The sequence below is a fragment of the Aureococcus anophagefferens genome (genome assembly GCF_000186865.1).
Source record: "Aureococcus anophagefferens unplaced genomic scaffold AURANscaffold_11, whole genome shotgun sequence".
Classification (NCBI taxonomy): Eukaryota; class Pelagophyceae; order Pelagomonadales; family Pelagomonadaceae; genus Aureococcus; species Aureococcus anophagefferens.
Genome location: NW_008705571.1, coordinates 938038 through 952617, shown reverse-complemented (window position 1 = coordinate 952617; position 14580 = coordinate 938038). Strand labels below are relative to the sequence as shown.

At 68.2% G+C, this 14580-nt stretch overlaps 4 protein-coding genes across 4 annotated transcripts; 3 read left to right on the top strand and 1 right to left on the bottom strand.

Moving 5' to 3' along the window:
* Positions 1-1391: 1391 nt before the first annotated feature.
* AURANDRAFT_37713 (hypothetical protein) lies at positions 1392-6114 on the top strand (the record flags this gene model as incomplete). The annotated part of the gene is made up of 3 exons (XM_009039464.1): positions 1392-2047; positions 2246-2502; positions 2797-6114. 3 exons carry the CDS (start codon positions 1653-1655, stop codon positions 6036-6038), a joined length of 3894 nt encoding a protein of 1297 aa, XP_009037712.1.
* A 1374-nt stretch (positions 6115-7488) lies between these two features.
* On the bottom strand, positions 7489-7968 carry AURANDRAFT_64738 (hypothetical protein; the record flags this gene model as incomplete). The annotated part of the gene is made up of 1 exon (XM_009039373.1): positions 7489-7968. One exon carries the CDS (start codon positions 7966-7968, stop codon positions 7489-7491), a length of 480 nt encoding a protein of 159 aa, XP_009037621.1.
* Positions 7969-10022: 2054 nt separating this feature from the next.
* Positions 10023-10259, top strand: AURANDRAFT_27343 (hypothetical protein; the record flags this gene model as incomplete). Its single annotated transcript, XM_009039465.1, has 1 exon — positions 10023-10259. A coding segment is annotated over one exon (237 nt), but the record flags the coding sequence as incomplete, so codon positions are not given.
* A 338-nt stretch (positions 10260-10597) lies between these two features.
* Positions 10598-13935, top strand: AURANDRAFT_64736 (hypothetical protein; the record flags this gene model as incomplete). The annotated part of the gene is made up of 2 exons (XM_009039466.1): positions 10598-12780; positions 13557-13935. The coding sequence occupies 2 exons, from the start codon at positions 10598-10600 to the stop codon at positions 13933-13935; spliced, it is 2562 nt and encodes an 853-aa protein (XP_009037714.1).
* Between the last annotated feature and the right edge of the window lie 645 nt (positions 13936-14580).

Below are 14580 nucleotides of genomic sequence, written 5' to 3'. Positions count from 1 at the left end.
CCCTGCGAGATGACCGGGAAAACACCTGGCTTTTGAAAGCATTACGCTGCTCATATAAAGGTATTGTCGAGTTCGCATTTGGTTGGTTGTATCATTCATTATCAGAAGGCGAGTATCCGCGTAGCAACCGGTCTGTAAATATTCTGATTGAGGACGAATACCAGCCATTGTATTTTGGCGGCTTCCTCCACTATGTTCTCCACGGCATCCGGGACATCGACGGTGGCGGTGTGACGGACGGATATGATTTTAGAAGTATGCCGCGTGTGGATTGGTGTTTGGATGGAGACAGACATGATGTGATTCATTTTCTAATAGAGCAGGGCATAGATGTCAATCGTAGAGACAGCCTCGGTCGAACGGCGCTGCACTACGCTTGCTTTCCGAGTGAAGTTGATCTGTTGCTCAAAGCCGGGGCCGACATCGACGCTCAAGATGGGCGGGGCCGCACAGCGCTTATGCAGTCTGTCAAGTACTTTTCGGAGGACGAGGACCCCGAGTATGACGATGCGCGCACCCAACTCACGCATCATCTTGTACGCCGCGGTGCTGACGTTACGCTCCGTTGCCACATGAGCCTTGATGCCGAAGATTACGCTGTGGCGAATCAACATTTCGTGAGCACGAAGCTCCTTCGCAACGTGCGCCGCGCGGGCTGCTGGAAGTCTTACGTGAATGCAGATTGTGTGGGGCTCGTAATGCTGCGATCGTTGTGTCGTCGTAGTCTCCTGGCGCCACCCAACGGCCTACCGTGCCTCTTCTACAAGCCGCTTCCGGACGCGATCTTCTTGGACATCGTTCTCAAATTTGTCTATGGTACCAGTGCTGACTTCTTCAAATATGACTTCGCATGCTTGGCTGCAGATCGCTGGAACTATAAGCTCGTGGAGCTTGATCCTGAGGCAGATCCTCGCACCACGAATGGCACGATCAACGCTGATGAAGCAGAGTGTTTCAGACTTTTGATGGGATTCCCAGACGACGATGCTTGGCGCGCGTTGCCTCTCCAACGCGGTTCGAATCTGTAGCCGCCAGCCCTGGCTTGGGCGTCCTGAATCTGAAGCATCACCATGGAGCTTGCGCGTGCTCATGAGGCGGGGGTTAGGCGGCGGCCGCGGCGCGGGGCCCGGCCGTCTAACTAGGAGTGGCCTCTGCCGATGAGCTTATGATCGCGGCGCGCGGCCCGGGAGGCCTACGTCCATTGTGAAAAGGCGACGACGGCTGGAGAAGTCGCGGCGTCTGGGCCTGCCGCTCGGGCCCAGACGCCGGAGACGCCGTGGTGGCGCGGCCCGAAGCGGGCGCCGGAGGCGTCGACGGACGGCGTCGCGGCCGGCCTTCGAGCCCGAGAAGGCGTCCGAGAGCCCCGGCGACAGCGAGCCGGCCCGCTGTCGACAGCATGTGCTCGCCTCGCCGCTGAGTTAGTGCAGAGCGACCACCGCGCTTCGGACCCGCCCGACGCCGCCGCTCCTTCGCGCACCACTTCGCCGCGCCGCGGAGCTCGTGCGCGCGCGCCTCTCACCGCCCCGCGTCGCGGAGCGCGTCCGCTCGCCTTCCCACTCAGCGAGGAGGCAGCCAAGCCCGCGCGAGGAAGGCCGACGACCTCGACGTGGGCCGGTCGTGCTGCGACGTGACCGAGAAGACCACTGGTGACCATGGGCGTCGAAGACGACGAGATCGCGGCGCTCCAGGCCGCGCGCAAGGGCACGGCGCTCGGGGCGAAAGCCGGCGGAGAGTTCGACCGCGACTTGTACGGCGGCAGCGCCAAGGGATACTCGCGCGAGGTCGTCGATGACGTCAAGGAGGATGATGACGAGGCCATGGACGTCGGCGCGAGCCACCCCGCGACCAAGGCCAACGCCCCGGTGGACGAGGAGGCGGCCGACTTCGACCCGTTCGCGGAGCACCGCGCGGCGTCGGGCCGCCAGGCCATCGCGGAGCGCGAGTCCGAGTACCAGAAGCGGGGCCGGGCCCTGCAGCGCCTCTCGCCGGAGCGCGGCGACGTCTTCGCGGACAAGACTCCGGCCCGGTCGTACAAGGACGTGATGCAGTCGCAGACTGTGTGGAATTCAACTTCAATGTGCGCATATGCGACAGTTTCGACGCAAGCTCTTCGGCTGTGCTTCGAGAACTCGACGAGAGCAATCGATTCGTCCAAAAATCAGCCGAATCGACTTCGATTTGATCGAGCTAGAGAATTCTGAAGTTTGGTCAGGACCACCCAAACCAGTGGTTGAATTCCACACAGGTCGCAGAACATGGATCACGAGCGCGACGCGCTCCTCAAGAAGATCGCCGACGGCGAGAGCCTGCAGCAGGAGCCCGAGAAGAAGAAGCGGCGCTGGGACGACTCGGGCGCCGCGGCCGCGACGGCGGCGCCCGAGGCCGTCTCGCGCTTCCAGGACACGCCGGGGCGCTTCGACCAGAGCCCGGCGCGCGGCTTCGGGGGCGAGACGCCGTCGCGCTTTGATGCCACGCCAGGGCGGTTCGACTCCACGCCTGGCCGTTTCGATGCGACTCCTGGGCGCTTTGACGGGACGCCCTCAAGATTTGCCGAAACACCGGGGCGGTTTGGCAACACGCCGAGTGGCGGCCGCTTCGAGGCGACGCCCGGGCGCTTCGACCAGACGCCGAATGCGGGCGCCGGTGGCGGCCGCTTCGACGCGACGCCGGGGCGCTTCTCTTCAACGCCGGCCGGAGGCACGTCGCGCTTTGACGCGACGCCCTCGCGCGGCGCCTTCGGAGGCTCGACGCCGGGCCGCTTCGACGCGACGCCCGGGCGCTTCCAGGATACGCCAGCGGCATCGTCGCGCTTTGATGCAACGCCCGGGCGCTTCGAGATGACGCCTAGCGCCGAAAGATTTGGCTCGACGCCGGGCCGCTTCGAGTCCACCCCCGCGACGGATTCGGCGCGCTGGGACAGCACGCCCGGCCGCGAGGTCGCCGCGGCCAAGGCGTCGCGCTGGATGGAGACGCCCGCGCGCGACGACGCGCCCGCCAAGGCCCAGCGCTGGGACTCGACGCCGACGGCGCCGGTCGCCGCGGAGTCGGGCGGCAAGCGGTCCCGCTGGGACGAGACGCCCATGGTCGACAGCGGCGCCGCCGCGGGCGGCGCGACGCCCGTCGGCGGCTTCGGCGGCGCGACGCCGCTCGGCCTCGCGGACGCGATGACGCCGACGCCGACGTCGTTCGCGGCGCAGTCCGCGGCGGCGCTCGCGCTGGACCGGGGGCCCGTGACGCCGGAGATGGCCCAGCGCATGCGCTGGGAGCGCGAGATGAACGAGCGCAACCGGCCGCTCAGCGACGCGGAGCTCGACATGATGTTCCCGGCCAACGGCTACAAGATCCTCGACCCGCCCGCGGGCTACGCGCCCATCCACACGCCGAGCCGCAAGCTCACGGCGACGCCGACGCCCCTGCCCGGCAGCGCGGGCGCCCTCGGCGGCTTCTCCATCGCCAACACGCCGAAGCGCGACGAGTACGGCGTGCCCGCGACGCCCAACGAGAACGAGCTGCCGACGATCAAGCCCGAGGACTACCAGTACTTCAGCCGGCTCATGGAGGACGTCGACGAGGACGGCCTCTCCAAGGAGGAGGCCATGGAGCTCAAGATCATGCGCCTGCTCCTCAAGGTGAAGAACGGCACGCCGCCGCAGCGCAAGACGGCCCTGCGCCAGATCACGGACAAGGCGCGCGAGTTCGGCGCGGGCAGCCTCTTCAACCAGATCCTGCCGCTCCTGATGTCGCCGACGCTCGAGGACCAGGAGCGCCACCTCCTCGTCAAGGTCATCGACCGCATCCTCTACAAGCTCGACGACCTCGTGCGGCCCTTCGTGCACAAGATCCTCGTCGTCATCGAGCCGCTCCTCATCGACGAGGACTACTACGCGCGCGTCGAGGGCCGCGAGATCATCTCGAACCTGGCCAAGGCCGCGGGCCTCGCGACGATGATCGCGACGATGCGGCCCGACATCGACAATTTGGACGAGTACGTGCGCAACACGACGGCGCGCGCCTTCGCCGTCGTCGCGTCGGCGCTCGGCATCCCCGCGCTGTTGCCCTTCCTCAAGGCCGTCTGCCAGAGCCGGAAGTCGTGGCAGGCGCGCCACACGGGCATCAAGATCGTCCAGCAGATCGCGATCCTCATGGGCTGCGCCGTGCTGCCGCACCTGCGCCAGATGGTCGAGATCATCGAGCACGGCCTCGTCGACGACCAGCAGAAGGTGCGCACCATCGGGTCGCTCGCGCTGGCCGCGCTCGCGGAGGCGGCGCACCCCTACGGCATCGAGTCCTTCGACTCCGTGCTCAAGCCCCTGTGGAAGGGCATCCGCCACCACCGCGGCAAGGGCCTCGCGGCCTTCCTCAAGGCCATCGGCTTCATCATCCCGCTCATGGACAGCAACTACGCCAACTACTACACGCGCGAGGTCATGATCATCGTCATCCGCGAGTTCCAGTCGCCCGACGAGGAGATGAAGAAGATCGTGCTCAAGGTCGTGAAGCAGTGCGTGGCGACGGACGGCGTCGAGGCGTCCTACGTCCGCGGCGAGATCCTGCCCGAGTTCTTCCGCAACTTCTGGGTCCGCCGCATGGCCCTGGACCGCCGCAACTACAAGCAGGTCGTCGAGACGACCGTGGAGCTCGCGAACAAGGTCGGCGCGGCGGAGATCGTCGCGCGCGTCTGCGACGACCTCAAGGACGAGTCGGAGCCCTACCGGCGCATGGTCATGGAGACCATCGAGCACGTCGTCCAGGACCTCGGCGCGGCGGACATCGACGAGCGCCTCGAGGAGCAGCTCATCGACGGCATCCTCTACGCGTTCCAGGAGCAGGCGTCCGACGACACGGAGGCCATGCTCAGCGGTTTTGGGGTGGTCGTCAACGCGCTGGGCCTGCGCACGAAGCCCTACCTGCCCCAGATCTGCGGCACGATCAAGTGGCGCCTCAACAACAAGGCCGCGAACGTCCGCATGCAGGCCGCGGACTTGATCGCGCGCATCGCCGTCGTCATGCGCCAGTGCCAGGAGGACCAGCTCATGGGCCACCTCGGCGTCGTGCTCTACGAGTACCTGGGCGAGGAGTACCCCGAGGTGCTCGGCTCGATCCTCGGCGCGCTCAAGGCCATCGTCAACGTCATCGGCATGTCGAAGATGACGCCGCCGATCAAGGACCTCCTGCCGCGGCTCACGCCCATCCTGAAGAACCGGCACGAGAAGGTCCAGGAGAACTGCATCGACCTCGTGGGCCGCATCGCGGACCGCGGCGCGGAGTTCGTCGCCGCGCGGGAGTGGATGCGCATCTGCTTCGAGCTTTTAGAGATGCTCAAGGCGCACAAGAAGGCCATCCGCCGCGCGGCCGTGAACACCTTCGGCTACATCGCCAAGGCCATCGGGCCCCAGGACGTGCTCCACACGCTGCTCAACAACCTCAAGGTCCAAGAGCGGCAGAACCGCGTCTGCACGACCGTCGCCATCGGCATCGTCGCGGAGACGTGCGCGCCCTTCACGGTGCTGCCGGCCCTGCTGAACGAGTACCGCGTGCCCGAACTCAACGTGCAGAACGGCGTGCTGAAGGCGCTGTCCTTCATGTTCGAGTACATCGGCGAGATGGGCAAGGACTACGTCTACGCCGTGACGCCGCTCTTGGAGGACGCGCTCATGGACCGGGATTTGGTGCACCGGCAGACGGCCTGCGCGGCCATCAAGCACCTGGCGCTGGGCGTCGCGGGCCTCGGCTGCGAGGACGCGCTCGTCCACCTCATGAACCACGTCTGGCCCAACGTCTTCGAGACGTCGCCGCACGTCATCGCCGCCGTCTTCGAGGCCATCGAGGGCTTCATGGTGTCGCTCGGCGTGCCCGTCGTGCTCAACTACGTGCTCCAGGGCCTCTACCACCCGGCGCGCCGCGTCCGCGACGTCTACTGGAAGATCTACAACTCGCTCTACATCTACGGCGCGGACGCGCTCACGTGCTGCTACCCGAACCTCGAGTCCGACGAGGCCAACTCGTACCGCCGCACCTACCTCGAGGTCTTCATCTGATCGGGCCGGCGCGGCGCGCGCACTCCCTACGTCCCCCCAACACCAATCACACCCCCGCCTAAGCCCCGTCTATTCGACGAGCGATGAGCTCTAGAGCGGCGCCGCGCGGCGGGGACCGGGACCCCCGGCAAACAAGGCAGCCCCTGAGCATGGACAGCATCAGCCCGGGCAGCGGTAGCGACGGCGACAGCATGGACAGCGACGTCCCGCGTTACTACGCCGTGTTTGTGAGGCCGCGCTGGAAAGAGGGGGTAGCGTACTCGCCCTTGCCTTGCGGCGTGTGGGAGCGCGAGCTCGATGCTGTGCGCGAGATGGAAGCGGCGAGCGCCGCCGTCCTGCGCATCTTCCGCGGCACCGACTGGCCCGACTCGAGCTGGGCGCTATCGCACGCGCTGCCCGTCGAATGCCTCACGACGGTTCGCACTTACTGCGGCTCCGAGGCGGACTCGAAGCTGCGCGCCCTGAACCCCGCGCTTCATCGGAGGCTGCGCACTGTCGCGGAGAGCATGCTCGAGCACCAGCGCGAACGGTACCTCGAAAATCTGAGTAGGCTCTCGACGCCGCATCTCTTGAAGGCGCTACACCGTCTAGCCGACACAGGCCATCGATTCTCAGTCGACGAGCATGATGATTTCGACGTAGAAAAATACAAAGGTTGGCTGGAGTACTGGCTCGTTCATAGGCTCGGACATCCGAGTCAGACCGCACGGGTGATTGGGCACGACAAGCGGTTCAAACGCGAGCTCACGCTCCTCGGGATTCCTCGCGCCTCGCTGCTGTATTCGGCCTCTTCGTCGCGGGGCCCGCGAACGCGAATACCGCGGCGCGCCATCCTCGACTTCACGGTCCAAGCTGTCCCCGCGCCACTAGAGGACCCAGGACTGGTCCCAGAGGCGCCGCTCTACTTGATATGCGGGCGTCTGTCTTCCTACGATTTCGATGGTGGGACGAACATCCTGTCTACCATCCTGACGACCGGAGAATCAAGGTCCACGGCATCGCGCGAAAGCCACATCTCGACGCCGCAGTCACCGAGGCTCTGGTCTCTCGCGCATGGTAGTATGAAGAAGCTTGTGGTGGCAGGGTCACAATGAGAAAGGGTCCCTTGTCGCAATCGCTAGATGAGTTGTCTGAGGAGGACATGGTGTTTTTCGAAGATCCCGTGGACTCGGACCTCATCTTTGGCGAGGGCCGAGTCCCGCTGGTCCGCGAATCAAAGGGTTTGAAACTCGAAAAGGCGGTCCGCGAAAGGATGTGTTCGGTTGACGCACCGCACGATACGCCCTTCTTCGTCCACGCGGCGCGGCGCGACGCCGAGGGCGCGCCCGTCGCCCAGGGCTACCTATACCACCACAGCGACTCCGACACATTTGAGGCCTTCCTCGCGTGGGCGGAGCCGGTGGCCTTCCACCCCTCGCGCGCTCCAGTAGACGCCCACTAGCCCGTCGCCTTACTTCTTCTGCGCCTGCTCCGGGATCTCGCCGCCGACGCGGACGAAGCAGTCCCGCGCGGGGTCGATGGCCGGGTAGTCGGAGAGGCTCAGGGGGTCGAGCATGAGCGTCTCGTCGAGGTAGAGCGACTGGACGCCCATGGGGATCTCGAACTCCTCCTCGACGAAGCTCTTGAGCACCTCGACCGTGTGGCCCATCTTGAAGTGCTTCTCGCCCTCGCTCCCGTCCGGCAGCTCGAAGACGACGAGCACCTGCGCGTCCAGCGCCCGCTCGACGCGCTCGTGCTCCGCGCAGGGCCGCGGGTTCCGCTCGCTCTTGACCACGGCGGAGATGTCGAGCCCCCGCAGGCCCAGCGCGGCCTTGGGCTCCGCGGCCGACGGCAGCGCCGACCCGACGGCCGTCACGTAGTCGTCGTCGCCCTTGGACTCGCAGGCCTTGCTCGACCGCTTGCAGTCGTCGCCGTCGTCGTCGCGCGGCATGGCTCGCTGCGCCGGCGGCGGCGCGAGGCGGTGGGCTGCCTCCTCGAGCTTTCGAACCAAGGGGTAATAAATAGTATGGGGTGGCAGCTCAACGAGATTATGTTGCGCGAGCTCCTCGTACTGCAACCCATCGTTTTGGGGCAATGTTGACGACTTTTGGCCGGGGACTTTTCGACGCCGCCGTCGTCGACGCGGCCCCAGACGGACCGCAGCGGTATTCGCTCCCCCGCGAAGGCGCCCGCGACAAGACTTACGCGTCCGGGCGGTTCGGGTCCGGTGGAAGGAAACCGAGGCGCGCTGGAGGGCACCGTGTCCGGTTTGGCGCCACGCGAGGAAGGGGGTTTTGGGGCAGCTCTTGGACGTGTTCGCGATGATGATGGTCGTGGACCGTCTGCTGGCGCTGCAGAGCCCTTCGTTGGTACCTATGGATGGGCTCGAGCATCTCAGGACACGAAAAGTTCTCGACCTCGAATGCCCGCACGCTGCCCGAGAAACTGTGTTGCGACACCGTCGGCGCCGGGGCTGCGCAGGCTCTGAGATCGTGGGAAAAGTGTGTCCTGAAGGTTTCGAGCCCCCCGCGGGTACCCATAGGGCGCCTCCAACCTCTCAGGACAAGAAAATATCGCACACTCGACTCACACCGCCGCCCTCTCGTCCCGCCGCCGAACATCAGCCCGCGCGCTGCGGCGTGGAAGAAGAAAGAAAACGCTAGCGGCGGCCCCGAGTAGTACGAGGACCTCGCGTTTCGCCTGCCACCCCATCTAGATTTATATCCCCTTGTTCGAACTCGCAGAGCGTGCATGATTGATGCATGTTGCAGTGCATCGTCAGCTCAGGGAGTGACATCTCCAGGCTGTGCTCCCGCGCGCGCGCGGTGGCCGAGCCCAACCCGAGCCCGAACCCGAGCCCGAGCCGGAGCCCGAGCCGGAGCCCGAGCCGGAGCCGGAGCCGGAGCCCGAGCCGGAGCCCTTTAACGACGCCGCGGCGAGATGTCCGGGCCCGCGGGGTCGTTCCCTCCGGAATGGGGCGACCAAGCTGAAGACGGAGACGCGGCGTGGTGGGGTTTGACGGAGTACGACACGCTCTCGCTCGAGTCTGCCGAGGTCGGCTTGATATCGACGATGCTCCGCCAGGCGTGCCCGACGGCGCGGCTCTCCGTGGTCCGCCGCGTTCGGAATCGCCAGCTCTGGAAGAATTATCGCGAGTGTCGCGACGACATTAAACGCCACAACGACGGGGACGCGAACGAACAGCTGCTCTTTCACGGCACGGGCGCGACGCGCGCCGACGACGTTCTGAAGGATCCGGGTGGACTCGACCCACGCCACAGCCAAGGCGGCGGCTTCTACGGACGCGGCGTGTACCTGAGCGAGCGACCCGATTATCAGATCGGTGGGCGCTACGCGCACTTCGTCAGCGGCTCGGGACAGCGGCGCGCGGAGCTGGTGGTGGTGAAGGCGGCGCTGGGCGCGCAGCAGGACTTTGGGACGCGCGTCGATGCGGACACTCGCAAGATGGCGATGCCTGGCGTGCGAAGCGAGGAGCCCATCCTGCAGCGATTCGACAGCGTTCGCGCGGGGCCGCACCGCCCGCACGTCGCCGGCGCGGGCGAGAGCGGGCTCAACGCGTCTTTCGTTCACGTGCTCTACGAGAAGCGCCAGCTGTACGTGGCCTACGCCATCGAAGTCCAGCTCGGGCTCAACGGTGAACCGCGGCCCGCCGTCGCGGCGGCGCCCGCGGCCGTGCCGACTGCAAAGCCCGCGACCGCGCGTACGGCGAAGCCCGCGCCGACGGCGAAGCGCCAAAAAACGACGCCCGACGATATCCTGAACGGCCGTTTCCGGGACCAGAATGGTGAGGAGATCTACTTCAAGGTCAAGAAGACGGTTAAGCTCGAAAACCTCTTCAACACGTACGCGCAGCAGAACAAGGGCGTCAGCGACCAGACGTGGCTCCGCTTCCTCTTCGACGGCCAGCGCATCCGCAGCGACCAGACTTGCGAAGACATCAACTTTGAGGACGGCGACCAGTTTGATGTCGTCGTCGTCGATTCCCTGAACATCATGCTCCGGGACCAGACCGGCGAGAAGACCTTCTTCAAGGTCAAGAAGACGACGAAGCTCGACAAGCTCTTCAACGCGTACTCGCAGCGCAAGGGCGTCAACGCGTCGTCGCTCCGCTTCCTCTTCGACGGTCAGCGCGTCCGCGGCGACCAGACGGCCCGAGACGTCAAATTGGAGGATCGCGACCGAATTGACGTCATGCTCGACCCCACAGCGACCCCACGGTAGCGCCGTAAACATTCGTAGCCTATTTCATGCTTGCAAGGGTTTTCTAAAACACGACTTTATTTTCAGGATCGACGAGCTACGCGACGTGGTGTCAATCGGCGCGCGCCGCCAGACCCCGCCGAGCGGTGCGCGAGCTGCGCAAAGACTCCGAGCATGGTCGCGACGCGCGGGCGCGGCCCAGAACGACCTTACGTCCCCGGATCGACCCCTGCGCTCGGCGGAGCGGTGCCGCTAGCTCGTCGATCCTGAAATAAAGTCGTATTTTACAAAACCCTGCTAAGCATTATATTCGTCCTGTCCAACTTCTGTGCAAGTTGACGCCGGCCGGCGAGAACGGCATGGCCGCCATGGCGAAGGCCGCGCTGCTGTTCATAGCTACCATACACGCCTTCGCACCACACATCAACACACCAGTAAAGAAACACGCGCCACTGTTCGCGAAGCCGACGGAGGTGCACTACGCGCTCAACGCGGAGCTCTCGAAGGAGCAGTCGCCGGCGAAGCTCGTCGCCCTCGTCGAGGAGCGGTCCCAGGACTTCAACGGCGTGAACATGGCGACGGCCCTGCGGCGCCTGGCGACGGCGCCCCTGGGCCGGCAACCGCGCGCGCGCGCCGCGGGCCTCGTCGCCGCGCGGCTCGAGACGTCGCTCGCCGAGCGGCCCGACGACTTCGACGCGCGGTCCGTCGCGACCGCGTGCTGGGCCTTCGCGAAGCTCGGCCTCGGCGTGCCCGGCGCGCTCGCCCGCGCCGCCGCGGGCCTCGCGGCGCGCATGGAGCCGCGCGAGCTCGCGACGACGGCCTGGGCGCTCGCGACGGCCGCGCGCGACGCCGACGCCGCGGCCGACGGCGGCTACGCCGCCGCGGCCGCGGGCGAGACCGAGGCGGCGCTGAAGGCCGCGGCGGACGGCGCGACGCGCCGGGCCAAGGCCCTCTCCGGGCGCGACGCGTCGACGGTCGTCTTCGCGCTCGCCACGGCCAAGGTCCAAGGCCGGTCCGACTGCTACGCGGCGCTCGCGCGGCGCCTCGGCGGGCCCGCCGTCGCCGGCGCCGGCAGCTGGAACGGCCAGGACGTGGCCAACGCCGCCTGGGCCTACGCGTCGGCGCGCGAGCCCGCGCCGCGCTTGTTCGGCGCGTTCTCGGCGTTCGCGGCGGCGAACGCGAGCCGCCTGTCGCCCCAGGGCGTCGCGACGCTCGCCTGGGCGTTCGCGACGCAGCGGCGCTGCCCCCGGGGCACGGGCGTCGCCGGCGACCGGCCGTCCCAGGACGCCGCGGCCTTTTCGGCGCTCGCGGCGCGGGGGGCCGCGGTTTCCAGAGAACTGGACGCGCGGAGCCTCGCCTTACTGAGCTGGGCCTTCGCGGCGTCGCGGCGCGGCGGCCGGTCGCTGGCGCCCCTCTGCGAGGACACGCTCTTCGAGGCGCTCGAGGCCCACGCGATCCCGCGGCTCGCGCGCGGCCTCGGCGCGCGCGACTCGGCGGCGCTCGCGTGGTCAATGGCGACGGTCGGGCGCGCCTGCCGCCCGGCCTTCGAGGCCGTGGCCGCGGGCGCGGCGCGCGTGCCCGCGGCCCAGTGGTCGCCCCAGGCGCTGGCGAACGTGCTCTGGGCCTTCGCGACGCAGCGGTCGGGCTACGGCCCCGGCCGCCTCTTCGACGCGCTCGAGGACGCGGTCGTCGCCAAGGCCGACGCGCTCGCGAGCCGCGACGTCGCGACCGTGCTCTGGGCCTACGCGGCGCGGCGGCGGCTCTCCGAGGCGCCGCGGCCCGACGCGGTCTTCGGCGCGGTCGCGCGGTCGCCGGGGCTCGCCGCGCGGCTCCGAGGCGCGTCGCCCCAGAGCCTCGCGAACGTCGCCTGGGCCGTCGCCGCGCTCTACGCCGACGGCGGCGGTCTGGACGACGCGGGGCGGGCGCTGGGGTTGGATGCCGTGCTCGCGGCCGTCGCGGACGCGGCGGTGCCCGTCGCGCGCGCGGGCCGCTTCGAGGCGCGGCAGCTCGCGACGCTCGCGCGCGCCTTCGCCGCCGTGCGCGCCGACGCGCCCGAGCCCACGCTCCTGGGCGCGCTGGGCCGCGCCGCGGCGGCGGACGCGCGCGCGCTGTCGCCCCTCGACGCGGCGATGGTCGCGGACGCGGCGTCGCGGTGCCGCGCCTTCGTGGGCAACGCGGACGCGGTCGTGGCGGCGCTCGCCGACGACGCCGCGGACCGGGCGGCGACCTTCGGCGCGCAGGAGCGGGAGGACCTCTGCCGCGCGCTCGCGGTCTGCGGCTTCGCGGACCACGCGCTCTTCGGCGCGGCCGCGGAGGCCGTCTTCCCGCGCGTCGCCGACGACGCGAAGCTCCTGCCCGTGCCCACGACGGCCTACGCCGCCAACGACACGGACCGCGTCACCGTGCTCGAGGTCGTCCCCTACGACGCCATGTTCCTCGCGCCCCTCGGGGGCGGCCCCGGGGGCGACGCCGGCGCGCCCCGGCGCGACGACCCCATCCGCGAGCTCGACGTGCCGCCCCAGAACGCCGACGTCGCTAGTTTGTAAGGCAATTTACTCGTCGTCGTCGTCGCTCGTCTCGTCGGCCTGGAGCTTGAGGCGGATCTGCAGCGCCGGCAGGTGGTCGTGGACGAGCTTGTTCGACGGCTCCAGCGCGAGGATCCGGCGGCCGAGCTCGACCTACGGGAGCGTGGTGCTGGGCCGGACGACCCGGCCGCGGTGGAGGTGTGCTTGGGTGCTGGGCCGGACGACCCGGCCGCGGCGGAGGTGTGCTTTGGTGCTGGGCCGGACGACCCGGCCGCGGCGGCGTCGCGCGCGCGGGGTCTCTCCCGCGGCGCGCGATCGATCGGTCCGAACGCGACACTTTTGACCTCTTGACGACGCCGGCGCGCGCGGCCGCCGCGATGTCCTCGCCGCTCTGGGCGAGGTCCAGGAACTGCGAGGGGGCGCGCGTCGTCAAGCGGCGCTCGGGGAGCGTCTCCGCGCCGCGGACGCGCCTTCATGAGCATGTCCACGGGCACGAGCTTCGGGTCGCCCCGCGGCGACTGCGCCCAGTCCGGCGACGCGCCCGACTGCTGCAGCCGGTCCAGCGCGAGCGGCGGCGTCGGCGCCACCATAGCGCAGCTCCCAAACGACGCGCGCGAGTCGGGGCAGCCCTGAGAAGTGCAAGTTAGTGTGCACCGTGCCGTTGCAACGGATATTTCGACGATCTGGGCTGCGCTCTCGACCTTGTGATCGAGCGCGCCGTCGCGCCGTCGCGCGCGATGCCGCGGCCCGAGGGCGTGCTGATGATGCGGTCCAAATCCTTCTTCGCGCGGAGGCACCGACGGTTCGTGGCCATCAGCCAGGGCGGCCTATCTACGTTCCGCTGCGACGAGCACGACATCGCCATCCTCGAGACGCGCAAGGACCTGCCCTTCGAGTACGTCGAGTCCATGGTGTTGGACGGGCGGCGCTTCGAGGTGCGACGGCTCAAGCCCTGGCGCCACGCCGTGACCTTCTACTGCGAGTCCGACGACGCCGCGCGCCTCTGGGCCGACGCGTTCCAGTCGCGGCTCGACGCGTTCCGCGCCAAGGCCCGGAGCCAGCTGCGCAGCGCGCCGGACGATTTCGCGGTGGAGGGCGACGAGCCGCCGCGGCCGCCGGGCGCGCCGGAGGCGGCGGTCTCGCCGCCGAAGCCGCCGGGCACGCTCGCGTAACACGTGGTTTCGGTGTTGTCGTGGGCAACGGACGCGCCGCGACACAACACAGGCGCGTTACCAGAGGTGGAACCACTTCCGCTGGGGCTCGTCGGCGTGGTCGTCGCGCTTGCGGAGCTCCGCGTCCGTCCACCAGCGCTGCATGTCGTGGGCCGTGAACTCGATCGTGAGATTCGCCTTCTGCGCCGGGTTCACGTCGCCCTCGCGGATGTGCGTGATCTTGTTGCGGATCTCGAGGGGCACGTCCAGCAGCTTCTTCGTGCCCGGCGCGAGCGCCGCGACGGCGACCGTCGCCTTGCCGAGCCACGTGTTCGGGCCCACGCGGTTGTGGTCGATGACGGTGATGAGCAGCGCGCAGCCGACGTCGGCGCCCGTGAGGAGCAGCGTCTCGTCCCAGGTCGGCGTCTTCGTGTTCTTCCGCTCCGCGGTCTGCGCGACGCACCGCTTCTCCTTGGACTTCTCGTCGACGACCTGGATCCGCACGAAGGGGTTCAGGGGCCGCGCGCCGATGGCGTAGGGCGAGTGGAGCTGGGGCGTCACGTAGAGCACGCGCGCCTCGACGGCCGGCGGCGGGAACACGTCGGGCCGCGCGACGAGGTACGGAGGCTGCAGCTCGACGTCGTCTCCGCTATCCTCGCCCTCCGC